Below are 27,195 nucleotides of genomic sequence, written 5' to 3' on the forward strand. Positions count from 1 at the left end.
GCACTCTCTCTTTTGTTAGAATTCATCTTTTCCTCCTCATCAACACAATGAGAAATGAGCTCGTTAAGAGTCCATTTATTCGGTTGACAATTATAGGAAGTCCTAATTTGTCCATACTGAGAAGGAAGAGAATTCATAACCAAATGGACTAAAAGGTCATCTGGTCAAGCCATACCCAGCGCCTTCAGTCTCTTTGTAATATGAGACATGCTAAGAATATGCTCCCGAACACCACCATTGCCAGCAAACTTCATGGAGGTTAATTTTCCTAAAAGTGTTCCCACTTCGGCTTTGTCATTCTTGACATAAGCCCTCTCCAGCTCGGCAAGATAGTTTTGAGCATTGTTCTTTTCAGCTGAGACAGAGTCTCGAACATGTTCTGGGACTCCTTTCTGCATGATCATTAGACCTAAGCGATTAGAACGCTCCCACTTCTCATACTGAACCCTTTGAACATCAGTGCTCGTATCAGTAAGAGGAGCAGGTTCGTCCATCCTGAATGCAAGATCCAAATCCATACAGCCCAGAAAGATCATAATGTCTGATTTCCAAGACTCAAAATTTGATCCCTCAAGTTTAGGGACACAATCAGGATTAAATGACATGTTAGCTGACATCAGAGAAAATAAACAAATAGATAAGTATAAGCTCACAATCCACAAATGAAACAATTCACATAAGTAGAGATTAAAAAATGGAAATAAGATACAGACACAACATTAATATTCTCATCTTTGGATGTAAAACATTAACTTGTAATTAGTATCTCAATGCAGCAATCAAATATTGATAACATAGTCCTGACAAATAATAAATCTTCCTTTGGGCCGATATATCATTGTCATGGAAAATAATCAAACAATTATCACATATTTATTGCCAAACATGTATTCAAAACTCAGCCAGATAGCAACCTTCCTTTGGGCCGATTAACTATCCGCAACGAATTCTAATACACCTGTCTAATATTCTAAAATAAATCAATTCAAGCAATAGAGGTCACTTTGGTGACTTATTGATCAAATCAATTTATTTTAACAAATATCAAACACAATAGGGACTTAATCACTCCAAAATTTAATCTCAAGTCGACAAATTAATTCATTTAATTGTAATTAAAACAAAACAATTGCAATTAAATGAATTGATTGTCTAAATATTTAATAATCTAAAATTATTTAGCCTAAAAAAAAATTATAATCTAGTCTTTAAGTCACTAAATTAGAGACTAAGTTATAAAATTGGACTAAATAAATTTGAATAAATAAAGTTCGGGGATCTAATTTAATTAAATATATATCCATGGGTCTAGACGAAAGAAAACAGGAAATTAGGGGCCTAATCTGAAGTTACAGAAAATTAGGGGCCTAATCTGAAGTTACAGAAACTTAGGGGCCTAATCTGAAGTTACAGAAAATTATGGACCTAATCTGAAGTTACAGAAATTTAGGGACCTAATACGAAATTTTCCAGGGATCAAACCGTAATTTTTCATCCCTAACCCTAAAATCAACAAGAGACGGAAACTCCTTTCCGCCGACTCTCTTCAAAGAAACCTATACTGTTTTGTTTTTTTTTTTTTTTTTTTTTTTTTAAACAAGATCCGGCCACCAAAAAAACAACAAAATACCAAACAAACAATTAATCGTCAATGGCGTTAGTTCAAAACCTCTTACCTGTTCTTGGGGAATCCGAAGAACAGTGAGAACAAAATTTTTTTTTTTTTTTTTATTAAACAAAACCCTCAATTCGTAAATAGTAGGGTAAACAAATAAAAAGAAAACATACGAAAATCAATCTAAAATCTAGCAATTATGCACAAGGCTCTGATACCACTTGTAAGAATTAATCTCAAATAATTCAATAATAACCTAGATCGTGCAAACCACTAGATTCAACAAAATAGATTGAATAAGAAAAGATTGCGTACCTGACATCGTTGTTCGTCGATCTTGATGTATAAAATTAGGTTTGCAGCCTTCCAGAGAATTGAAGAATCGATTTAGCGGAAGCAATACGAAAAGAACGTAAAACTGAATCGTATTCAACTCCTCTGGGGACCACGACCTTTATATACCTGTAGGGTTAGTACAATTCCTATTTCGGTCCTTTAACGAAATAGGAATTATATAATGGTCTCTACACTTAATATCTATAATTAGTTGATACCTTAATAGTCAATTATTCACAATCAAGACCACATTTGAAATTGACTTTACAATTGGACTGCTGTACATATTTAATTTTACATATTAAGCCCACAATAGAAAATTAAATCCAACAGGAATGCCCAAGTTATTACTAACGGGCAAAAAAATTTAAATTTCGTTCTCAATCCAGCAGTGCTTGTATTAATGGCAAATAAAGAAGCAGCAAGACCGGTTCATCAGCATAATTTTTCCTAGGGGAGGCCAAAATAAAAATAAATTTATTTGTCTGAACTATATAAATAAGTTATTTATTTATATTTGCAAGTGAAATTTTGTCTGAGTGAAAAAACTTATTTTTAGAGCCAATTCAATAAGTTCTGTAATCCATTGGATGAAAAGTTAAAATTGCCCATACAGTTATAAAATGATACTATATAATAATTTAACAATAAACATACCACCTCTTAATTATTTAATCCAATAAAATAATAAATTCAAGTGCAACATTTAGAATTCAGCCTAAATAAAGAGTCTCATGAGTAGTTGTATTAGCAATTCAAGAATCGTTAATTTATCTTTAATTTATCTTTCGACTGTAAATGAATCGAGTCGAGCATGATTTTTGTTTGAAAATCAAACTCGAGTTTAATTTCTTTATGATTTCTAATTAAAAAAAAAAAAGAAACTTAAATACTCGTCGAGCTCAATTCATTTAATCCAATAAAACGAGCTCATATAAATTTTTTTTATACCCAATAGCTCAAAAATGATTTAGCTCATTTGCAACTCTATTTGTTAGTACATTATGGCTCCCTCCAACTAAAAAAGAAGCTTGTAGTACATATGATAATAACACAATTAATATATTTATATATAGAGAGAAAGATTGTAAAAACGTCTTTGTCGTTTTTGAAAAGTGGTTTTCAGTTGTCTGATAGAAAATCAATAATTAATAACAAGTACATAGTAGGTGTTATGCCAATTTCCTACTCAATTAATTTGACCACTGAATATTAGGTAAAAGCAGTGGAATAATGTTTATTTTCCCTTTTAAATTTAAAGGTAATATATAATTTATTCAAAATTTAATTTTTTTTTATACAATTACCATCTTAAATTACACCATTTTAACAAAAATAAAATAAAATTATATTTTCTAATATTTGTAATTAGCAATAACTATTTAACTTAAAAACAAAACATCTAAGAACTATTTTATATTTTCAGTTAATAAAAATTGTTGTTTTATTTTATTTTTTGGTAAGAATTGGGGGTTTTAATCATTTGGTTGTAAATTTGAAATATTAATTATGATTTTTAGACAAATTGTATATTATGGTTAAATTTAAGAGGACAAGTGAAATATTATTCCCAAAAATAATCTTCCCCGGTGTGTATCGCAAGCTTTGCATGTGTAATAATTGTTTCATGATGTGGTGTTTCCTTTGGTAACTATGCTATTCTCAGGCAAATCATGTCCAATTAAGCTTTGAGCTCACACTTTATGCATTTTTACAATAGGGGTATTAATTTTTATTTTTATTTACTATTTTAAGATTAAAAAAATTCAACTAGTTATGTGAAAGCTTACTGATAATGCCACTTGGTTTTGAAAAAAAAAAAAAAAAAAAAAACACTCAAATAAGAGAAGATGAATTTGAAAAATAAGTATATATATTATTTTTATTATTGATATCTTAATGTCTTATAACTATTAATTGAGAGTTCGTGCATGTACATGTTCGGGATTAACTTGCTTAGATCGGGTTCATGGCTTCATTAATGAACCATACCAATAAAAATATGAATTTTTATCGAAACAATAATATTTCTATCAATATGAAAAAAAAAGATAAAGTGAAAATAATTTTTAAAAAATTCATATTTTCATCGGTTTAATCTATAGACATGGTTTAAACAAGTATAATTCATAATTATTTAGTATTTTTATTGTTTTTATTATTGATATCCAAGTGTTAGAAATGACAATTGAAACACAATCTACATTTAACAAATAGTTTGAGAAATTTTGGCTTATAGATTTGTTTAATGCATTAGTCAAATTTAGTGAATTAAATATCAATTGAATGTAGTGGGGGTAAGTTTAAAAAGCAATCGCCATAAAATAATGCAATAATTAGTGAATTACTAAATAATCAAACAATTAGTTTGAGATTAGAACTTATTTATTGTGGTTTGATGTATTAAATTCTAAGCAATTACCCACCAAAGTAGATGCTTAAACACAATCAGTATTTTGTTTTGTTTCCTTACTTTGTTTCTGCCGACATGAGGGTTCGAACCAATTCCAACCAAGTTCATAAGTGTTTTGCAGTTAGTAACATAATTTGGAGTTTTTCCATTATATTTTACCGGGTTATTTTATATTAGATGAATAAGAGCATTTTCGCACAATACAATATAATAAGACTAAATTATTATTATTATTATTATTATTATTTTTTAAACGTTATTAAGCTTTAATTTAGTCCTTATTTGAATTGATAGAATGTGAAATCAATAGATTTTCTTTAAAAAAAAAAATCCATAAATTTCATATTCATAAAATTTTACATTCTTCATTTGATCAAAAAATAAAATCAATCGATTTGAAGAATATTATAAAAATAAAATCACATGATTTATATTTTATTATCAATAAAGTGATGAAGCTATTGTTATCAATAACGATGCGATCAAGTTAAAAAAAAAAAAAAGCAAAAATCTCACATGTGATAAGAAATTTTTACATATTAAAAGATGGTGAAATTTTAATAGAATTTATTATTCATGGATATTGACTTATTTTTTTCAATCAAATAAACAAATATAAAAAATTTATATAAAATTTAAATTTCACTAATTGAAACCATTATATTATATTGAATTTATTTTTAATGAGATAAATATATTATTTTAAACTTTGAAATTCGAATTAATTAGTGTAATTAGACATAAATTGGCAGGAAGATTATGCGATCTCCTAGGGTAATTTCAAAAGGAGGACAGTATTTGTCACTAAGTCAAACCATAGGGTGACATAGTAATTTTCATTTTCTCATCAAAAACAATAAAACCAAAAAAAATAAACAAAACTTTCCCCTGGTTTGGTGGGTGGTGCGAAAACGAGCGCTTTTTCATTTTGTCTCCCTGCTCGCTGCATCGTTGTGGATTTTCTTCCTGCAAATCCTTACCTGGATCTGTAAGTTATTTTGCTTCTGTTATTATCACACTTATCGATTATCTTCTCATACGAAATCAAATGCATTAGATTCTAAGTGCAATTTTGCTATCTATCTTTTGACCGTTCTCATGTTAAGTTATGCTGCTGCAACTTCTAAGAGATCTCATAAACCCTAGATCTTGCTCTCCTCGCGCTTGTATTTCTTTGATTTAGGGTTTTGATTTTTGGATCTCGAGGTTTTGGTTTAATTGCAGCTCCAATTTTGAGGTGTTGGAGGAGGAGAGCTGTAAATTGAGGAAAATTTGAGGGTATTTAGGTATTCTTTTACCCAGTAGATCGAAAGGGTTAGGAAGAAGGCTGTTATATTAGATGGCTTCGAATCCTCCATTTCATGTGATGGAGGATCAGACGGATGAGGATTTCTTTGATAAATTAGTGGACGATGATTTTGGGCCTACTGATCCCGTTTCGGTCCCCAAGTTAACTGAGGGCAGCGATTCAGATGAGGCCAGAGCCTTTGCTAATCTGAGTATTGATGATACCACTGGTGAAGGCGAAGGTGGAGTTGAGGGGAAAGGTGATAATGATTCAGTGCATGCCAACCCTGTGTTATCTGGTGTACATGCAGAAGAAAGCAACACGTTGAGTTCATCGAATTCATTGGGGTCCAATAGCATAATTGAGTCAAATAATGATGCGACTGCATCAGAGGTTGTACCTGATTCAATAGCAAGTCAATCTAGTGGATCTACGAAATCAGGAATTAAGGAGGTGGGGTGGAGTTCATTTTATGCTGATTCCGTTCCTAATGGCAATCATGGATTTGGTTCGTATTCAGATTTTTTTAATGAATTGGGAGGTAGTTCAGAGGATTTTCCGGGAAAAGTTGATGAAAGTGCTAATTTAGAAAATAAAGCTAGTGATGGATTGCATAATTCAGTCATCTATGAGCCACATCAAGACCTTACACAAAGTTATGAAGGATCCTTTCAAGAGAATGTCAATGGGCAGGATTTGAATAGCAGTCAGTACTGGGAAAGCATGTACCCTGGTTGGAAATATGATGCCAGCACTGGACAGTGGTACCAAGCTAGTGATGGTTACGATGCAAATTCAAATGTGCAAGTAAGTTCTAACGCTAATGCAGAGAATGAATGGGCCTCAGTTTCTGATGGGAAAACAGAGCTGAATTATTTGCAGCAGACATCAAAATCTGTGGTGGGAACTGTAGCTGAGACGAGCACGTCTGAGACTGTCTCCACTTGGAATCAGGTTTCACAGGAGACTAATAATGGTTACCCAGAACATATGCTTTTTGACCCACAATATCCTGGTTGGTATTATGACACTATTGTGCAAGAATGGCGCACCCTGGAAAGCTACACATCATCTGTTCAATCAACAAGTGTTCAAAATCATGATATGCAGAAACAAGATGAATTTGCTTTGGTTGATTCATATTCACAAAATAATAGCAGTACTTATGGTGGATATCAGCAAGGTGACAAGTATGGTTCACAAGGCTACAATAACCAAGGTCCGCATGGTAGCTGGGGTGAGTCTTATGGTGGTTACAATCAGCAAGGTTTTAATATGTGGCAACCTGACACTGTTGCTAAGACTGATACTGTTTCAAATTTTGATGGAAACCAGCAATTACATAATTCTTATAATTCAAATGCATCTATGAACAATCACGTGGAGCCACACAAATCTGTTAATTCTTTGGGGACAGCCTTGTCGTATGACAATATGAGTCAGAGTCATGTTGAGGCCAATGGGTTTATTGGGTCACAAAGTTTTATGCCTAGTGGGAACTTCACTCAGCAATTGAATCAGGGAAATCTGAAGTTGAATGAACAAATGAACATTTCAAATGATTACTATAGCAATCAGAAAGCAGTACATGTTGCCCAGCAATCATTTCAGAGCAACCAGCAGTTCTCTTATGCTTCCAACACCGGGAGATCATCTGCTGGGCGTCCCCCACACGCCTTGGTGACCTTCGGATTTGGTGGAAAGCTCATAGTAATGAAAGATGATAGTTTAAATTCTCTTGGAAATTCATCATTTGGAAGTCAGGTGAGCCCCCTGAAACATTCTCTTCGCTGTTCTATTTTACAGATGCCTTTGGTTCCAAAAGACTAGGAAAGTGAATAAATTATAATTCAAGAAGTTGAAATGCATTGATTATCTGAAAAAATAAAAAGGAAAAAAGAAAAAAAACCAAAATTTCTTATTTTCTTGAACTAATTGTGGTTGCTTCTTATATAAAGGAACCTGTAGGAGGCTCAATAACTGTCCTGAATTTGATGGAGGTTGTCACTGGAAATACAAATAATGCTCAAAGTGTTGGAGGGAACACTTGTAATTATTTTCATGCTCTCTGCCAACAATCCTTTCCAGGTCCGCTGGTGGGAGGCAATGTTGGAAGCAAAGAGTTAAATAAGTGGATTGACGAGAGAATTGCTAATTCTGAATCCCTTGACATGGACTATAAAAAGGTTGAAATATTGAAGTTGCTTCTCTCCTTGCTTAAAATATCTTGCCAACATTATGGAAAACTTCGATCTCCTTTTGGCACTGATGCTTCTTTGAAGGTAGATCACTTTTTTTCTTTTTCAGCTTTTTCTTCTTGTAACTTGAATATTATTGCATCTAAGACTCCCTGAATATTCATGTAATTGTCTATATATTTTTCCAACTTATGTGAGGCAATATGGAAAATGAAAAAGACTGCTATATAGCACCCCCTTTTTTTCTAAAAAAGAGTTTTTCATGTGACCGTTGTGAATTTTTTATCGCAAGTGACCTTTTCTTGGTTCATAAGAGTTCATTATTTTTTCTGTTGCTTGGCACAAGTACTTATGTGGTTTACTCTGCTGGATCTGTTTTAGGATATAAATTATTTAGTTGATAAGTATCCATTGAGAAGCATTTGGCAGAAACCCTATGCCATCTTCCCTTCCTCCCAACCAAAGCACCACCAATCATACTTATGTCTCTCTCTCTCTCTCTCTCTCTCTCTCTCTCTCTCTCCTCTAATATTCCACTTTCAATATCCTTGTTATGAGATATTTCTGTAAAACAAATTTGGAAAGTCATATTCTATAGCACTCTTTCAAGTTCGTTGAGGGTACCTTTGAATGAACAAAACATGATCATGACTCGCTGGAAATGTTTGGGCTTGGAGAAGAGCAAAAGAGAAATATTGCAAGGGTTCCAAGCCCTAAAGTAGAAAGAGTAGTAGGTCTAGTGTAATGACAGAAAAATATGCACGATCCAAAGTTTTTATGGTGAAGGCAGAGGTTTCAGTACATCTGCTTCATTTTATTGATGGCAAAAGTTTTGTCAGTTTCTCTGGATTTTACTTGCGAGAATTTTGGGTTAACTTGTTGCTTTTTATTTTTTTTTATTGTTAATTTATGTTAAGTTATTTTGAGTTAAATAGCCCCACTTGCAATCCTAATGCGTGTTCTTAATTTCTGCATGGCTATAATATTATTGGAAAGCCAAATATGTAAATAACTAAACTGTGATTACTTTTGTAGGAGAGTGATTCCCCAGAATCAGCAGTGGCAAAACTTTTTGCATCTGCCAAGAGGAATGGCATACAATTCAGTGATTATGGTGCTGTTAGCCACTGTTTGCAGAGGTTGCCATCTGAAGAACAGATTCGGGTATCCAATAAATCACTATGCAATGTTGCACTATACTATGGCACTTCATCATTTTGTGAAAGATTTTTATGTATGTTTCAGGCAACTGCTTCCGAGGTACAGGATCTTCTGGTTTCTGGTAGAAAGAAAGAGGCTTTACAGTGTGCCCAAGAGGGCCAGTTATGGGGACCTGCGCTCGTGCTTGCATCGCAGCTTGGGGATCAGGTTTATTGTCCAGTTCACTTTTTTTTACATTATTCTGTTTAGGTAAATTCATCTTTAAGGCAGACTATTTAGATGTTCACTGCTTTGTGTGTGTTTGCATACTTTTGTTGCTGGAACAGTTCTATGTTGATACTGTAAAGCAAATGGCACTTCGCCAGCTTGTAGCAGGATCACCTTTGCGGACATTATGCCTGCTAATTGCAGGGCAACCAGCTGATGTATTTTCTGCTGATGCCACGGCTGGCAGTGGTCTTCCTGGTGGAATTTCTCAGCAGCCTGTCCAGGTGATGCATTATGCCTGTCTTTTTGCCACAGTAAATGGCTAGGTTAGGCATTTAGAATCTGTGCAATACTTTGGATTCTTTTAATGAGAAACCAGTTATCTTAGCATCAAAGAAATAAGTGGGGGATATGTCGCAGGAAAGGAACATGCTTGTTTCAAGCAAACTCAAATCAATATGGGAATGATGTCTTGAAATGTATGTGATATTGATATTGCTGCTGACTTGTGCTGGTTCTTTTCTAGTTTCCGTGTGACAGGCAATGACCATATGTTTAGTTATATTTCATATCTTCTAGGATGAGTAACACGTAGGCCTTGATACTGCTGCCATCTTTTGACTTTACTATATTTCCGTTATGTCTCAGCCTTGGAAAAGGATGTATGGCTTTATTTATCCATTTTTGAAATTAATTGTCAAAGTTTGGCAATTAACTGCAGTTTGGAGCAAATGGCATGCTTGATGATTGGGAAGAGAATTTGGCTGTAATAACTGCAAACAGGACCAAAGATGATGAGCTTGTGATTGTTCATCTTGGAGATTGCCTATGGAAGGATAGAAGTGAGGTATCTCATCTTTTTATGTCATTAATTTTTGAGTACTTACCAAAGTTTTGTTCCCAAGTCTTACTGAAAATTAATTTCAGATTACTGGTGCACACATATGCTATTTAGTGGCAGAAGCAAACTTTGAGTCATATTCAGATACTGCAAGATTGTGTCTTATTGGGGCAGATCACTGGAAACATCCTCGAACATATACTAGTCCAGAAGCTATTCAGGTCATCTTTCTTCATTTATTTTTGGCTCTTTTGTTCATATTTTATTTATTTGTCAATGTTTTAATGGCTTCTTGTATGCTCGTATGAGAGCGAATTTATATTCAGGATTGTGAGATAGTTCCAGTTAATATAGAGTTTATTGGAGCATATTCTTTTAGTTTTTGAAGTCTTGGTTAATGTTCAAACCATATTAAGAGAATTGGAATGACAATCTTAGACTCATTTCTCTCTCTAAAATATGATTCTATTCACAAGTGGTATTTCATCTTATCAAGTTGGTTTGATGGGTGTATGGACAGAGAACGGAATTGTACGAATACTCAAAGGTGCTTGGCAACTCCCAGTTTATTCTGCTACCTTTTCAGCCGTATAAGCTGATATATGCATACATGCTGGCTGAAGTGGGCAAAGTTTCTGATTCATTGAAGTAGGTGGAAAATTTCAAATTTGATGCTTTTTGTAATTCTTCCTTCATTTGGTTTTCTGAGCTCTATGAGTTGATTCAGGTATTGCCAGGCAATATTAAAATCTCTAAAAACTGGTCGAGCTCCAGAGGTTGAAACATGGAGACAATTGGTGTTATCCCTTGAGGATAGGATTAAAACCCATCAACAGGTGTTTCTCTATCTCCTACTTCATAGCTTATTCATAATTGTTGTACAAAACTTAGTTACCGAATATTCTGTTTTCAGGGTGGATATACGGCAAATTTGGCTCCGGCAAAGTTGGTTGGTAAATTGCTTAATTTTTTTGACAGTACAGCACATCGTGTTGTTGGGGGTCTACCACCACCTGTACCATCAACATCACAAGGAAGCGTACAAAATAATGACCATTATCAACCGCCAATGGCACCTAGGGTATCAGCTAGTCAATCAACTATGGCCATGTCATCATTAATGCCATCTGCTTCAATGGAGCCCATGAGTGAATGGGCTGCTGATGGGAGTAGAATGTCAATGCATAACAGAAGTGTTTCTGAACCAGATTTTGGTAGAACTCCAAGACAGGTGGGTAATTATCTCCTAGTTGAAAAACACATATAAACTAGGCGCTTCCTGTTTGTGCTTATTATATTGCATAAAATTTATGAGGTCTTGCTGACTTGTGGTGGGAATCAGGTTGATTCATCGAAGGAAGGAACCTCCTCTAGTGCACAAAGCAAACCATCAGGTTCAGGTGGTGCATCTCGCTTTGGTCGTTTTGGTTTTGGTTCACAGCTTTTGCAAAAGACAGTGGGGCTAGTCTTAAGGCCCCGCTCAGATCGACAGGTAATTGTTGTTCAATATTTGATTTTTTTTATTTTTTATTTATTTTTTATTTTTTATTTTTTATTTTAAATTGAATTAGACAATGGTGAGCCTGTTAATGACTATTGTTTGCATTTGAAGGCTAAATTGGGTGAAAAGAACAAATTCTATTATGATGAAAAGCTTAAGAGATGGGTAGAGGAAGGTGTTGAACCCCCTGCAGAAGAAGCAGCCTTGGCACCACCCCCTACAACTTCAGCCTTCCAAAATGGAATGCCCGACTACAACTTGAAATCTGCACTGAGTGATGGATCTCCGAATAATGGGAGCCCAACATTTAACACTCCAACCTCTGTGGAACAACACTCTTCTGGGATTCCACCTATTCCGACCAGTTCTAATCAATTCTCAGCTCGTGGGCGGATGGGTGTACGAGCAAGGTATTTATTATCATTTGTTTTACTTAGGCTGGAGTTAAATCATGTGAGAAGTACTTGATAGAAATTAGCAAAAATGGTTCCTCTTGAACAAGCATGTTTTGGTGGGTTAGCCGATGGGGAGGATGGTTCTTGGGGTTGATGACTCATTTGCGTTCCATTTTTCCATATTTATTGTTTAGTGATCAGTTGAACGGCCACAGCTCTTCTTAAAGAATGATATTCATTGGTATCTGGTATTTGGTATTTGGCAGGTACGTGGACACCTTCAACCAAGGTGGTGGAAGCTCAGCCAAGTTATTCCAGTCACCTTCTGTTCCATCTGTCAAACCAGCTGTTACTGCAAATGCAAAGTTTTTTGTTCCCACACCTGTGCCATCAAGTGAAGTTTCAACAGAAACTATAGCAGAAAATGTGCAAGAAACCACATTTGTTGAAAATCCTTCTCCACCAACTGAAGAGACTTTCCAATCTCCAGCAACTTTTTCAAAAATGAATATGCATAGGTTCCCAAGCATGGATAATATTACGAGGAAGGAGACAAGTATAAATGGCAATGCCCCACTGTCATCTAATTCTCGACGAACCGCTTCATGGAGTGGCTTCAGTGATTCTTTTAGCCCTCCTAGAACTATGGAAACCAAACCTCTGGGAGAGGCACTGGGCATGCCTTCACCTTTCATGCCTGGTAATCCTTCTATGGCACATATGCAACGGAGTGGTAGCAGCATTGGAGAAGACCTTCATGAGGTGGAACTTTAGCGGAGTAATGATGTAAATATGAGTTTTGTTCCTTGTGATCTATACGATACTTGGGATGAGCGATAGCATGCTGCATCTCAAAAGCAACAGAATGTTTTCACCAGCGACGGGGTTCAAAAAGAGGAAAGCAAAAATGTTTTCACAGAATTTCCCCGCCATTTCCTTCTCCTCATAAATGTAAGTTGAAATGTGGTTGGCACATTATATACTTACTGTAATCAATTACATGCCTAGGCTTTTACCTGAATGTCATAGGAGTTGCCACCATCTAATGCTTGAGGAGCTGATTTTTGTTTTCTTTCCCCCCCCTTAAAACTATAAAACAAAGAAAGCCTGCAAGGGCACCTGTTGTACAGTTGGTCATTTGTTCATTTGTTGAGGACAGGGAAATTCTCTCGAGCAAGATAGAAGCAAGCCCCTTAAAATCTTGTTGAGTGACAAAATATTGTACTCATTTGGAAAAAATAAAACATTTGTTTTGCTCCACTGTATTCCTATAAATGCTTTATGAAAGTTAAATTATTAGAAACGAGGATGGAAACCGGTTTTTGCTAGAATGGGTTATGCAGTCAAAAATGTTTGTCGTTATCGATGCGTTGGCGGGTTTTTACATGAGCTTTCTCAGGGTTTATGCAGTCAAATTCGAATTACAATTAAATTAATTAAAAGAATCAGTTACTTGACAAGGGAATGGGAAAAAATTGAAAATCAATTCACACTGCTTCTCTGTCACGCTTTTTTGTTGTTATGGAAATCGATATTTGTTGTGTTCTATATATCATAAAAAATTGTAATTTAACCAAGTTAAATAGTAGTATTAGTTAATTATAATCATCAATCCGAAAATCAATATACTCTCACAGCAACAAATCAACAAATAAGAGAGCTAAATTGTAAAAACTCGATACAACTGCGTAATGATAATACTATTCAAAATGTCCACTTATAAATACGTAAATTTACATTTGGTTTGTTTACACAAAATATTAGCAGTAATGCCCGATAAAAGGCAGCCATTATATCACTTCAAGTCCAAAGAGATTTTTGCCTAAAAAGTTCTTAAATTATAATTTATTCCAAACAAAATGAAATAATCTAAAGATGGAATCAAAGAGAGGAAAATGTCCGGGGGAGAAAACACAAAAAAGAAACAAATCATACGTTTACTAATTTTGCCATTCAAAATTCAGCTGAACCCGGTGTCCTAGGGAAAGGTATAGCATCTCTTATATTATCTATTCCGGTTGCAAATTGAACCAGCCTTTCAAAGCCCAGTCCAAAACCCGCGTGAGGAACTGGTAAGATGTGAAAACAAGAGATCAGAACACCAAATTTTGAACTAAAACATTTCAGCTATTCAGAGGATATCATACAAATTTCATGACAGCTGTAGTACTACATAATTCAAACAACCTAGTATCTTTGCTTCAAAATTTTCTCCATCGATTGAAAAGCTATATAAACTATATAACGAGTATGCCAATATGAGCCAGCATCTTGACTAGGAATAAAGCAAAAGTCAATGATTCAAGTAAACCACAAGGATATGCTAGAAGACATTATATATGGTTCGACATTATATATGGTTCTAGGGCCTACCCACCTATGGCTCGGAAACATTGATTTTTCCTCTTTTTTTTTTTCTGCCTTTGAGTTAATTCATGCACAAGACCTCCACAGAAATGAACCCTCAAGAAAGAAAAAAAAAAATGCTGGCAAGGGCATGGGTATGGCTGTCATCTGGTGAAGGAACCATGGCCCCACTGAAGAAAATGACGTATTGGGAAGAAACTCTGGGTTTTAATTGTTACGAATTAAACATTGAGAAGTTTTGTAGACATTTTTAAAGCACTTACGAAAGCAGAATTCCTAAATCATAAACAGAATTTATACGATTGATTTCAACAGATGTCACGGTCACCCAATCAAGAGAATAATTAGCCTCAGTTTCAGTGAGTAAAATTCCTCACCTGAACCATAACGGCGCAGATCCAGATACCACCAGAAACTGTCCTTGTTTAGTTTTAATTCATCCAGACGATCTTCCAGATACTCAAGTCGGTCTTCTCTTTGACTTCCACCAATAAGCTCCCCAACCTGAAAAACAAAAAGAGCAATAGAAATATTTTTATATGAGACTGTTCCATTCAGACCCCATTTGTTAAAACAAGTTTTACATCATTTCGAGAATTAAGCCCAGATATTTCATTGTCCCCTGCTAAAAATGAAAATAAATAAGCAATTGGCATAATGAATGACATTCTCATAATCTCATTTCAGGCCTGTAAAGAAATCAAAATTAATTTTTCCAAAAAATAAACTTGTAAAGAAGTATTATATTAAAATCATCTCAAAGATACTATAGTCCCCAACATAAATAATGTTCATGAATCACAGGCTTCTTGCTTTTCAAGTATCTCTGGAGGTTGCCAGAGGCTACTAAAGGCTCAAGATGACAGCTATTGACTAAATTATACTCGTAATAATTAACATAAAATAATTGTTACCCGAGGAACCAATAAATCCATGGCTGCAACAGTCTTCCCATCATCATTTTGCCTCATATAAAAAGCCTTGATCTCCTGAGAGTTTTACATTGAGAGATTCAGAACAAGAACAGTAATAGATTCCATATGTGTCTGGCCTTCTTCAAAATCAAAAGAAAAAGAGAGCTTGTAAGGGGCATGCCTTTGGATAATCTCTTATTATGACAGGGCATCCACCAAATGCTTCTTCAGTAATATATCGCTCATGCTCACTTTGCAAATCACATCCCCATTTCACCTAGAAATGTGCAAGAGAAAAGAGTATTTCACCTCATATCAAGAAATAGCAGGAAAAAAATGAAAGAGATAAGAAATAGAAATTCAGAGTAGTCACTTATCCTGAACAAAGAAAAGACATTTAGAAGGTAGTAGAAACAGTTACTCTACAGAATAAATATCCAATCAAATATGCCACCTATTACCAAAGAAAGGATAGAAGTAAAACATACAGTACCGGAAATTCAAACTTCTTATTTGCTCTAAGAAGAAGTTCAACTGCATCAGTGTATGTCAACTGCACAAAGTTTTTCTCAGCAACATCCTGTTGATAAAAAAAATAAAATTCCAAAATGTCAAGGCATGCATGATAAAATCTGTCAAATTTGGGCATTATTGTGAAGCCCAAACCATCACATTGTGAACCAAATTAATAAAACAAAGTAACAGCAAGAGATTAAATGTATGACAGAAAGGTTGAAGAAGGATAAGTTACACTTGAGAACTCATACACTCAATCGATCGATGATGCCTTTCTCAATCCAAGTATTGAAGAAGTTCATATCTTCCTTGCAATTGTCAAGTATATGCCTCACCTTGAAAACATAAATATGTAAATCATCCAATTAGTAAATGTGCTTCTGAGTGGCTGCAAGCTGCTTCCACTCCATAAGTGTTGAATTAATGGCAAAGATGGTGTGAAAGGTAACATACTACATACTGGAGATAGGCAGTTGCACAGGCCATGTCATCATTCAGATCAGCAAATGCAAGTTCTGGTTCAATCATCTTATATAAAGGGATAGAAAGAGAGTAGTAAGATACTACACTAGCACATGAGACGCATTAATATTAATAATAATAATAAAAATTAACAAGGAATGCTTACCCAAAATTCAGCTAAGTGTCTAGAAGTATTAGAATTTTCAGCTCGAAATGTGGGACCAAATGTATACACCTGAGAGAAATTGTAGAATTGTACGATCAAAAGGGTTCAGATAGCTCACATTTTCAAAGTGGCTTTTATGAAGACAAGGATGAGTAGAAAATTTATACATCTGATAGAGCAGTAGCATATGTTTCACCATTGAGCTGGCCAGAAACTGTCAAAAATGCTGGTTTGCCAAAAAAATCCTGAGAAATGAATAAAGAAAGTGAAAATGATACCTAGTGAAATGACTTCAAACTCACCCTAGTTTCATATACATTGTGTTGTCACACACGATAAAATAACTTTTCTCGTGACCAAGAACCACAAGGAAATCTTATTTTTGAATCTAATCACAACACTATGTATGACTGCAAAGTGCAAACCAACTAAAAAGGATCGCATTAACCCTGATTGCACCAGCTATATTAAATTAATGAAAATTGCCACAAGGTAACCATTTTAAACAACAAATGCTAAAGCATGGAAAGAAAAAAAAATTACGATGAACTCACTTGAGACCAATCAATTAGTCCGTCCTTTGTTTTTGGAATGCCATCCACATGAGAATCAACTGCTTCCCGAGAGCTTGGAATCTGTGAATTAACAAAACTGTTACTAAACTCAATGAAATCCATAAAGTATCAAGTTAAACAGCAATGTCATAAAATCACTGCAGGATAGTCACTAATAAAAATCTTGCACAAAATGGAGTCACCCTGAATTACATTATCTTTATAAAATCATTTCTGCCTGCAAAATTTGAATACTAATTAGAAAATGAAACTTTGAACACTAAAATTGGTAATAATTTCCTAAGAATGTCATTTCCCATGAAAATGTTGATCTCTGGGAACCAATTGGCCCCATAAAGCATTGTACAAAATCAGGCAAAAGGACAGAAATTGGCCATTAATAATGTAATGCTACATACCAAAGTAGTAACACAGAACTGTTCGCCCGCCCCTTCACAATCTGAAGCTGTGATAATAGGACTTGAGACCCAGACAAACCCATTTTCTTGAAAAAACTTGTGTGTAGCAAAAGCCAAAGCATTCCTTACCCTTGCAACCTAGAACCAATTTGCATTACTAAAAAAGAAAAAACCAAAAGTTAGATCAGAAATGAGCAGCAAAGCCATACCGCACCAAATGTGTTTGTTCTAGGACGAAGATGAGCTTTAGTTCTCAAAAATTCTCTGCTGACTCTTTTCTTTTGAATGGGATAGGATGGATCACTCTTGCCAACCTACAACAAGAAAAGTTATTTTAATGTAAAAACAAGCAACAATAACACATTTAGATGATATGCAGGTTGGCGCCCAAAAGTCGTGCAGCTTTTCTTGACATCATTCAAGTGGATTCTCTCTTCCTTGGTTCTGTGCATATGTTGATGTAAACAAAACCTCATTATGGATCGTGTTCCTTGGCCTAGGTGCTAGTGCAGTGAGCAGCCTTGGTGCACAATTTGGCTATAGGCCCAAAAATGACTGGAGCTTTTGTTGTCATTCCTTTTTCAAGTTTTCAAAAAATATTTAAAAGAGCTCAAAAAATAGCCTTAAATTTCTGCAAACATAACAGAAGGTCATCAAGGAGACCGGAGTATTCCAAAATATTCTTCAAAGATTGAATATGAAAAGCATAAAATCTATTTAAAATTACACACTAAGCAAAATCAATCTTAAATAGGGAGCTTAATCCACTAGGGATGCCTTTCATCATAAAACAAATCATTAATTCACCAAGTGTTGCAATATATGGTTTCACTTTCAAACCAAATGCATCTGAATTTTATCATTCTTTATCGCAGATCATTCATTATTTTAGCAATTTGCATCATCCAACAAACATTACATTTGCTAATGCACAGAATAGTGGTAGATGTAAATTTCATGTTATTTAGCCATTTAGTTAGGAGTTGCTCTGTTGATTGGAAGCTATTGTTTTGAACTTCAACAAAAAGAAATGGTGATAATGTTCTCAACTTTTCAGTTAAAATTCAAAATAACAGCTTCCAGTCAACAGGGAAACTCCAATCTAAGTGGTCAAACAACAGGGAATCTACATCTAGCATTCAGCAAAGCAAAATAGTCTGATTGCATTTAATATCCAAAAGACAGTACTTTCAGTGCATCAATTGAAGCCTTTAGACTAAGAAATGCAGAATATTTTGTGTACCTCTGGCTGAGCAACATTAAGAACTCATAACTCAACAAAAGATATCATTCTCAAGTAAGGTATTACGTGCCAAGGCACATCACTGAGTGAGACAATGTGTTTGATAAGTAGCTGTGTTAGCTGTCCTCACTTTCAACAGAGTTAATGTAATGCATTCATGCAATGCTGGTTGACTAAATATACAACCACACAAATAGAAATCATACATATAAGCATACCTATGAACAAGGGCAGAACTAGACTTGTATTGGGGGAGACAAAAGTGTTAAAAAGAAAAGAGAAAAAAGAAAAAGAAAAATTCAAAGCAAAATTCAAGACCAATATGGATATTTTTGAAAAGATATATAAAATTTAGGGGGGAATTGAATTTTTGAAAAACTTTGGGAGGGAAAACATGGATATTTTTGAAAATATTTATATAATTCAGTGGAGAAAAATTAAATTTTGAAAAACTTGGGGGCGGTAGGTATCCAGTACATAAGGTAGATCTGCCCCTGCCTATGAACTGAAAACTTAATTGAAATGGAAAACATATGATGCAAAGTTAATATGGAAGAGCAAACTCTCCAATCACATCAAACTAAAAAAAAACAAATTTAACAGGAAGCCATACCGCTACAATTTTTGTAACCTTCAGTTCCACCTTTTGCTTTGACCCTTGGCTCTTTGCTACTGTCCCTTGTACCCATATTGATGCACCAGTTGTCACCAAACCAGAGTCTACCTATTAACAAGCTCCATGCTAAATAAAAAGAAAGTGACAATAATATAGACATGAAAATATCAAGGTAGCGACAAATGGAGACAACTGCATATTTTAGAAAAGGAAAGAAAAACATTAGTTCATGATAGCAAACCAGATTATAGAAGGAGAATAACAGAAGTACACCCACCACCAGTACTAGGTTTAATCCTAAATAATTATGCAGTGAAGGAAACACATGCACATGTTCATTAACCAATTTATAAGGAACTAGACTCCTCAAGATACCAGTATTGAGAAAATTCTTAAAGAAAGAATTAGAACTTAGAATCTGAGCAACAACAACTATATCTAGTTCTATAAATGCAAATTCAAAATGAACACCAATCTATTGGTCATTGTGATACCTGGTCATAACCTTCAGCTTCCATATCCATTACACATTGCATGTTTGACAGGCATGAACCATCATTAACCTGAATGCATATATCATAGAATTAACACACAGCTCAAGAAAATATATATTGCCAACCCAAAAATACTTAGAAGAAACACCAACAAAACGTAAATCAAACTCAGTTCAAAATCGTAGATTCTTCCATCTTAATTAGATAAACATTACCTCAATGAACGTAACGCTACTCTGAACCCGGAGTGTCCGGACCCACCCCATCACAACTAGAGTGTGTCCGACCCGATCCAATCCTTCATCGGGCCCACCCTTTATGTCAGCTATCTTCAGCTTTTTCCTAAAGGCCCCGACTCTATCTCCCGTTTCGCCCCTTCGGTCTTCCATGGATTCCTGTTTGGTCCTCTCACCGGACTGCATAGCACCGGAAATGACGGTGCAGAAAGACCTGCGGCGGGGCTCGCCTTGTGGTGGGAGCAGCCGGAAGAATTTTGGCGGGAGAGCATGGGGTTTTAGCAGGGTTTTGGGGATTGTTGTAGGGAGGTTTCTAGGATTTGATTTGGAGTAGGAGGAGAGGAACCGGATGGTTGAGTAGGGACTGAAACGGAGGGAAGTAGCTGGTGCTAAAGCAGCAACAGCCATTTGCTTACTCGTGTTTGTTGGGTTCGGATTATTGGTGGTTTTATACTTTTATATCCACTGAGTGTGGCTTTGGTTACAGGAAGAGAATGGAAGTTGAAAGCTTGATTCTGTGTTTGATGCGCTGTATACTTCGAATTCTTACACTGACCACTTCTTTTTCCATTTTTTTCGTGAATGCCCCTTATTTTTATGTAAATTGTAAATATTGCCCCATCGTTGTGTACAATCGCGGTCCAGTTAATGGATTTGAGCAAATATTCAATTTTACCCCTTCGTACATGTTCGATTTTTCCTTTTTTCTTGTGAAAAAGAGAAGGGCTAACAATAGTAGAGAAGAAGATAATAAGCCCACAGAAAGCCCATCTGAAGAACAAAAAAAAATTCCAAAAACCGTAATTGGGTTCGGCTTGGGCATGCTTGGACATTGCTTAATTTGATTGCGAGCCTTTCGAGTAAAAAGATTTTGCTACTCCACCACTTGGTAGCAACCCCTTTACCAGCACTAACCACCAGCGTCAGTGCCAAATATCCCGTCGTTCCATCTATTCAAGTTCGACCCAAAACAAGAAAACGTTCAGTTTCCTTCTCCTTCCCCTTCCCCTTCCCTTCTCTTTTTCCCCATAACCAACCCAATCGCCAATCGCCAAAAGATCATACACCAAAAATGGACGTATCATCTATTCCTGAACCTGACCAGCAACAACACCTCAGCACGACGACCACCATCGACCAGCTAAACCCGCAGTTACAAGAGCAAACGCAAGCCCTCCAATACCCACAATACCAAGTTCAAGATTATTACTATCAAACCCAGTTTCAATCTTATGACCAGTCTTATTATTCGTATTATCAGCAATACCCAGATCAAAATCAATGGCAATACGGCCAACAAATACAACACTACGCTTATTACCAGCCCGATTACTCAGTTGCTTATCAGCAACCCCCGTATTATCATCATGAGTCTGCTCCAGGGGTTTCTGCTCCACAAGAAGTGCCACAAATTGCCGATTCTGGTGGAACTGGGGCATCGTTGCAGGCGGCACAGCAGCAACACCCGCAGAGCGCCTATCCTCCGCCTCAGACTTCGGTAAATGTAGTTGTGCCGCCGCCTCCTCCGGGGATGAATCCAGCTGCCGCTGCGGCTATCGCGGCTCTAGAGCAGCTGACGCAATTTGCGGGGACTATGGACGCTGCGGAGAGGGCAATGGCTGGGTTACCGGCGAAGAGTCCGGGATTTATGCGTGTTCCAATGCGTCATCCGGTAAGGTGTTTGTGATTTTGTTAAATTTAAATTGTAAGTTTAGGGGGCGTTCTCACTGATGTCTTATGTTCTTAGGGCAATTGACCATTTTCTCCTATTTGATTTACTGTTGCATTTGATGGTTTCTAAAATTTGGACTTGTGTACTTCGTATTTTAAAATTGTGACTTTTTTCATTTTCTGCTCTTCAGTGTACAAAGGAATATTCTCATGGGGCCAAAAGTTTCGTTAAATTAGTTGGAAATGTGATATAAGACAATTTGAGAGGGGAACTCACTCAATCCTTCTTGAGTATTGATGCAATTCTCAATAATTTGCTTTTGAAATTAATCAGATATGACAGTCATTGATTCTTAATAATTCGCTTGTGAAATTAATGAGATATGATAGTGGTTGACTACTGAATCACTTGTAATATGTTGATGTTGCTATGCACCTCATCTTCTCTACGGTTGCGCGTGTTCAGGCGGGTGTGGAACATGCGTGCAGACACACATATCGGCATATGTATACATGCATACAAAATATATCATTCTGGTGACCCTTCATTTGAAAGGTTACTTTTTAATGTGCTTGCTTCACATATTGGTAGGTTGAGGTTGAGGAAAGTTTAATAACTGATCTTGTAGCCTAAAACTGGCCAGAACTGAATTTTAGATCTTTTGGCATCCCAGTTTGTGCTTTTACTTTGCAATATATCATGTTCATTGTTGAAGTTAGCTATAGTTTTTGTTATTCTGTAGCTGCTCTAGATTGCTGAGAATAAAACGTTCCATAGCATATTCTATGTGCATTTGAACATCGCAGGTATATTTTGGTCTGTTGCTGCTGAACATTTTATGGATGACAATCATTATATGGTGTAGTCCATTTTTGAAACATTTTTACTTACTCTAAAGAATGCTAGTCTTTAGACTTCAATGATGGTTTACATCATACCATTACTGACATATGAAAAACCAAATTTTGGTCATTTTGGACCATCAAGTGAACAAAGTCATGCTTTAACTAAGCCAGTCAGCTATTTTCTGTCAGACATAATTCTGCCCTCAGAGCTCCTATCTAAGTCAAATTTGGACATTTAGCTTCACACTTTACAAAATGTATAAAAGAACAGCCAGTGCATTGAGATGCTTCTGTTTGGGATGCCATGGTTGTTTGCAGGATCAAGCTACTCCACTGTGCATAGGGGAAAAAATGTACCAGGTTCAAGTAAAATAGAAATATGTTAAAAGCATCATTACAACATTGAATACAGTTATTATATCCTGGTGGAGTTATGAGTAGCTTCAAAAAGCATTGCTTCTCAAACCCATTTTTTTATATCCTGCTATTTGCCAACTTCTTCTCATTTGGTGCTCATTGCTATTGGATACAACTGGGACCTGTAAAATCTGTGTCCATGTAAATGGGAATGGACAATTTCCTCTCTTTCTTCCTTTAAATATTTGTAGGAAAACTGAGTTGCCTATGCTGGCCTGCCTATAACTGTACCAAATTAGCATATGAAAGTACAATGATCACTTACCCAGTAGATAACAAGTTGCTTCCAAAATTGAAAATTCTCATTGGTAGGCCCTTTTTTTTTTTTTTTTTTTTTTTTTTTGTATTTGCTCTATCCCTTCTATCTGAGGTTGGCGGAAGTTGTTTTGATCGACCATGCAACACACATCCGACTAGGACTTAGAGATTCAGTTTTTTTTTTTTTAAATTCAGGTATTTTTTCCTGGTTTCTGGATGAAGGACTTAACCTTAGAAATTTATATTTTTGGACCTGAAAATTCAAAATTAATTTTCTCACTGCTCAGTTTATCTCCCCATTGATCGAAATGCCCTTTGAGCACACTCAACCAGCTCTTATGCCATTGAATAAAATTTTTTTGAAACTAAATGTCTGTTTATCATATGAGGTTTCTACTGCAGGATATCAGATAAGAGGGCATGAACATATATGGACATTTTGCTGACTTTTAATTATGATGGATAGAATATGAAAAACATGAAAATAATAGTTCAATTCTTGAATCACTATAAGAGTGAAAATGGATATCAGGTAGTTCTTGCTAGCTTTAAGTTTCATACCCTCCCTGAATGCACAGTTCATATATTGTGGGCTAGCAGCTTGATCACTTTGCTAATCTTGTTTTCTTCTCTTTATCAGACTCCTTTTACAAGGATTGTTAGAACAAGTTCTTGGTTTAGAAAATCTAGGACGTTCCTCACATTGGACCCAATTGAAGATAGTTTGCTCTTCTGAGAAACTGATTGACATGTTTGGGTTTCTCAAAATCTCCTGATTTAAATTGGCCTGGTAATCAGATTTCATGTAGTCTGAATCAACTAGCTTATGAAACATGATTATTTTCAGTGCTGTATTCTTCAACCATAACTTGTTCTACATATCTGAAAAGAGTGAGAATGACTGGTTTTGAAATGGCACCAAATTGTAGGTTTGGTCCGCTGAATCTGCAAATCTAGTTAGTGCTTGCTGAGATTGACAAGGATCACCTTGTCTTTTTGCATTTGAAAGTTTTATGGTTTCTAGTTAATATGGAATGGGCCTCGTATAGAATTTGCATAACTTATGGCTGTGAGGTTTAGAATAGAAAGAGGATTGAGTCTAGCGAGCTTCAACTCATTGAATTTGCAAACAATTAACCTTAGGATTAACTTGATCAAATGATTCCATCCTAGTGCAGCAATCACAATCCTAGGCTAAATTTGGTGGGCCATGGCTACCTTAGCCTAGTCACAATTGTATTCTAATATCCTTGACTTATTCTTACCTTTAAACTCTATTGATGTTGGTACACTATGACTTCCATTAGGCCAAGGGAGTTGCTGAAATTTGTCATTTGCCAACTAGGAGATGTTGAATGAGGAGGCATTTTCATTGGTCTTGGATTGCTTGCCAGAAAGAATAGGTATGGATCTTTTAATTCACTTGCCTTGCTCATGGTAAGTATCCTGGTGGCTGAAAACAAGGATAGCTTGGATGATGTCAGAAATTTACTTTTGGCAGGTTCTGTATTAAATCTGGTTTAAAAAAAAACTCGGAACATGTCAGAAGCTTACTATCTTAACCTATGTTGCTCAGACTTTGTACAAGTGTCGAATGCATAACCATGATCGACACATGTATATTTAATTTTCTGGTATGTTCTTCCTTATATATGGAGAATCATACCCAAGTACCCATGCCGATTCTAGTGTAAACAGGGTCCCTAGGGTAATAGTAAAAAGTCAGAGCAACAGAGGTTCTGACGGATTCAGTTAGGGTGCCGCTGCTGGATATATAGAAGTTTAATCTAAGGTTACATTTGGATAGTTAGTCATTTGAATGATTGAGCTTTTGAATATGGAACCATGATAATTTTTATGATTTTATAGTTGAAACTCAAATCCAAATCCAGAATAATTTCAAATGACTATCTATCCAAATGGATCCTTGATTTTATTTGTTTCTGTTTATTGACATTTGAAAAAGGAGTATCTTCGTTTAATAACATGCTTGAGATCAATTCTAGTGTTTTAGCAAAATATTTCCAAATTCTAAATACTTGTTTTTGCGTTTAAGATAAAAATTTTGATTATGGTAAGGAATTTTTCTTTGGCCTAAGTTTATTCACTAACTTGCAATTTAAAATGCTGGTGGACTGGAGATTTGTCACAGAGTAGAGTTTAATATTAAGATATTTTGATTTGCCTCTTTTGCTTGGCTTGTAGAAGCACATATTGCTATGCTTTTTTTTTACATTATTGAGAACCTTTTAAGTATATTTTGCAGGATGGTCGATATCCACGTAGGGATGGTGGACCATCCCGAGGAGGTGGCCATGGTAATGTAGGACACCACCATGGTTCTGCTTCTTCTTTTCGTGGAAGAGGACATGGGCGGGGTAAGGCTCGTTCTAGGCACTTCCAACAGCAAGGTGCAACATCTTCCTATCCAGAACATTCTGATGCAGTTCAAAAGGCAAATCAATCTGCTTCAGCACCAGAAAATGTAGGTTCTAACTGTCGAACTGTTCAGATTGCTTGGTGTGAACTTTGTAGGGTAGACTGCACTAGTTTGGAAATTCTTGAGCAGCACAAAAATGGAAAGCGGCATAAAAAGAACTTGCTCAGGATCGATGAGTTGAAAACTACTACTAAACTAGGGGAAGAGAGAAGAAATGATCAGGAACCTGTAAATGATTTCAAGCCAGAAGAAGCTCAGCAGCCTCAGATTGCACAGGATGGTGAAGAGCAGAAGTCAGCAGAAAACTTACCTGCTGAAGCTGCCAGTGATGAAAATGGAATGGAGAACGATCTGCAGAATAATACAGAGGAAAAACTTGAAGTTCCAGCAGAGCAGTTGTCTGATCAGCAAGGAAGGAAGCAGAAGAAGAAATTGTTTGATAGTAGGACACGTGGAATGAAACGCAAAATGAAGGGTGGTCGGGGAGTCAAGCATATGAAGATTTCTGAAACTCATAGACGACCAGTCGAACCTCCCAAACCTAAAGTTGTAGCTCCCCTAATATGTGATCTATGCAACGTCAAGTGTGATACAGGGGAGGTTCTTAATCGCCATTTTTCTGGTAAAAAGCACATTGCTAAGCTTAAACGATTTGAAGGTCATCAGGCTTTGTATGGGCCAACAGGGCTTCAGGTGCTTTACCCTCCCAATCCAATTGCACAAACTTATTCCTTCCCCCAAGTCCGTCAACCTTTCTATGGTCATCAAGGCTCATTTCCCCCACATGGTGTTTACTATTCTTCTCAAGCTCACCAATCAGCATCAGTAGCAGCAGGTTTGGACCATCAATTCTCACAAAGTTCCATGTCTCAACAATCAGAAGCTGCTTTAACTTTTGAGACAAATCCTGCAACTGCAGTCTAAGAATCTTAACGTGAGTTATCAGATCCTCCTCTCATTAGCATCACAGCCCGCACTTCAGATTTCCTGCTGTGTCCGCAGAATCTGGGGTCTCTTCTAGTGAAGTAATGAATTTAATATGGGCTTAGTTAAACAATGAATTTTACTTTTCAGTAGTTCTGACTCTTAAGGTGAGTTTAGTTATTGAATTGGCTTTTGGAGGGAATCATTTGTTAAATATACTGATATTCTCAACTGCTAATCAATGTTCAAATGATCACTATTGGTAGTCTTTAGCGTCGTAGCCATAATCTGTATTATGGCTTCTGTTGGTGTTATACAAATAAAAGTATTTCTAGTTACTGCTGGAATGGCTAATTCTGTTTTAATTCACATGGATTGGGTTACCAGCATGTCTATCAGATGGCGACAGGCTGTTTTCTGAACAGCAGATGATACCTCTTTTCTATTTGTGTTTCAAGTTGCATTTTCTGTCTGGAAATTTGTAAATCAGAAAATTGGGAATGCATATGATGAAGTCTGCTATTGATATTTTTGTTATTATGTTGCCACTTGCCTGGCCAAGTCTTCAACACGATTGAGGAGGAAAAAGATCTTCATGGTTAAAGAAAAATCTAGTTTATCTTACAAACTCCTTGAAAAAAACTCGACTGAACCATATGCTTATATACTCCTTGGTCTATTGATCATCATACTTGCA

The 27,195-nt window shown here is 35.8% G+C and overlaps 3 protein-coding genes across 4 annotated transcripts; 2 read left to right on the forward strand and 1 right to left on the reverse strand.

The window, feature by feature from the left end:
• Window positions 1–5,224: 5,224 nt before the first annotated feature.
• On the forward strand, window positions 5,225–13,215 carry LOC105632270 (protein transport protein SEC16B homolog). 2 transcript variants are annotated; one of them, XM_020678617.3, is made up of 14 exons: window positions 5,233–5,352; window positions 5,471–7,416; window positions 7,611–7,934; window positions 8,886–9,014; window positions 9,096–9,218; window positions 9,338–9,502; window positions 9,940–10,065; window positions 10,146–10,280; window positions 10,580–10,707; window positions 10,787–10,895; window positions 10,973–11,290; window positions 11,402–11,551; window positions 11,672–11,970; window positions 12,222–13,215. In XM_020678617.3, the coding sequence occupies exons 2-14, from the start codon at window positions 5,704–5,706 to the stop codon at window positions 12,727–12,729; spliced, it is 4,227 nt and encodes a 1,408-aa protein (XP_020534276.1). In that variant the 5' UTR covers window positions 5,233–5,352; window positions 5,471–5,703; the 3' UTR covers window positions 12,730–13,215. The 2 variants fall into 2 exon arrangements, with proteins under 2 accessions (XP_012069984.1, XP_020534276.1); XM_012214594.4 differs by having other exon boundaries at window positions 5,225–7,416.
• A 429-nt stretch (window positions 13,216–13,644) lies between these two features.
• On the reverse strand, window positions 13,645–20,461 carry NS1 (Class II aminoacyl-tRNA and biotin synthetases superfamily protein). The gene is made up of 15 exons (XM_012214593.4): window positions 19,922–20,461; window positions 19,707–19,775; window positions 19,210–19,320; window positions 17,563–17,667; window positions 17,354–17,491; window positions 16,935–17,015; window positions 16,548–16,625; window positions 16,381–16,449; window positions 16,206–16,280; window positions 16,004–16,087; window positions 15,730–15,816; window positions 15,418–15,513; window positions 15,237–15,311; window positions 14,700–14,826; window positions 13,645–14,024 (listed from the first exon to the last, which is right to left on the reverse strand). Exons 1-15 carry the CDS (start codon window positions 20,348–20,350, stop codon window positions 13,909–13,911), a joined length of 1,740 nt encoding a protein of 579 aa, XP_012069983.1. The 5' UTR covers window positions 20,351–20,461; the 3' UTR covers window positions 13,645–13,908.
• Window positions 20,462–20,780: 319 nt separating this feature from the next.
• Window positions 20,781–26,867, forward strand: LOC105632268 (uncharacterized). The gene is made up of 2 exons (XM_012214592.4): window positions 20,781–21,614; window positions 25,401–26,867. The coding sequence occupies exons 1-2, from the start codon at window positions 21,015–21,017 to the stop codon at window positions 26,496–26,498; spliced, it is 1,698 nt and encodes a 565-aa protein (XP_012069982.1). The 5' UTR covers window positions 20,781–21,014; the 3' UTR covers window positions 26,499–26,867.
• Window positions 26,868–27,195: the final 328 nt, after the last annotated feature.

The sequence above is a fragment of the Jatropha curcas genome, chromosome 4 (genome assembly GCF_041381405.1).
Source record: "Jatropha curcas cultivar XTBG-Jc1 chromosome 4, XTBG_Jcur_1.0, whole genome shotgun sequence".
Taxonomy (NCBI): Eukaryota; Viridiplantae; Streptophyta; class Magnoliopsida; order Malpighiales; family Euphorbiaceae; genus Jatropha; species Jatropha curcas.

What these genes read in the sequence shown, in the direction of transcription:
- LOC105632270 (XM_012214594.4), top strand. Translation starts at nt 5,704, where the DNA reads ATGGCTTCGAATCCTCCATTTCATGTGATGGAGGATCAGACGGATGAG. An exon ending in TATGGAAGGATAGAAGTGAG is followed by an intron (nt 10,066 to 10,145) that starts GTATCTCATCTT and finishes AATTAATTTCAG; the next exon opens with ATTACTGGTGCACACATATG. An exon ending in CGGATGGGTGTACGAGCAAG is followed by an intron (nt 11,971 to 12,221) that starts GTATTTATTATC and finishes GGTATTTGGCAG; the next exon opens with GTACGTGGACACCTTCAACC.
- NS1 (XM_012214593.4), bottom strand. Translation starts at nt 20,350, where the DNA reads ATGGCTGTTGCTGCTTTAGCACCAGCTACTTCCCTCCGTTTCAGTCCC. An exon ending in GAACAAACACATTTGGTGCG is followed by an intron (nt 17,492 to 17,562) that starts GTATGGCTTTGC and finishes AATTGGTTCTAG; the next exon opens with GTTGCAAGGGTAAGGAATGC. An exon ending in CTGCCTATCTCCAGTATGTA is followed by an intron (nt 16,088 to 16,205) that starts GTATGTTACCTT and finishes TATGTTTTCAAG; the next exon opens with GTGAGGCATATACTTGACAA.
- LOC105632268 (XM_012214592.4), top strand. Translation starts at nt 21,015, where the DNA reads ATGGACGTATCATCTATTCCTGAACCTGACCAGCAACAACACCTCAGC. An exon ending in GTGTTCCAATGCGTCATCCG is followed by an intron (nt 21,615 to 25,400) that starts GTAAGGTGTTTG and finishes TATATTTTGCAG; the next exon opens with GATGGTCGATATCCACGTAG.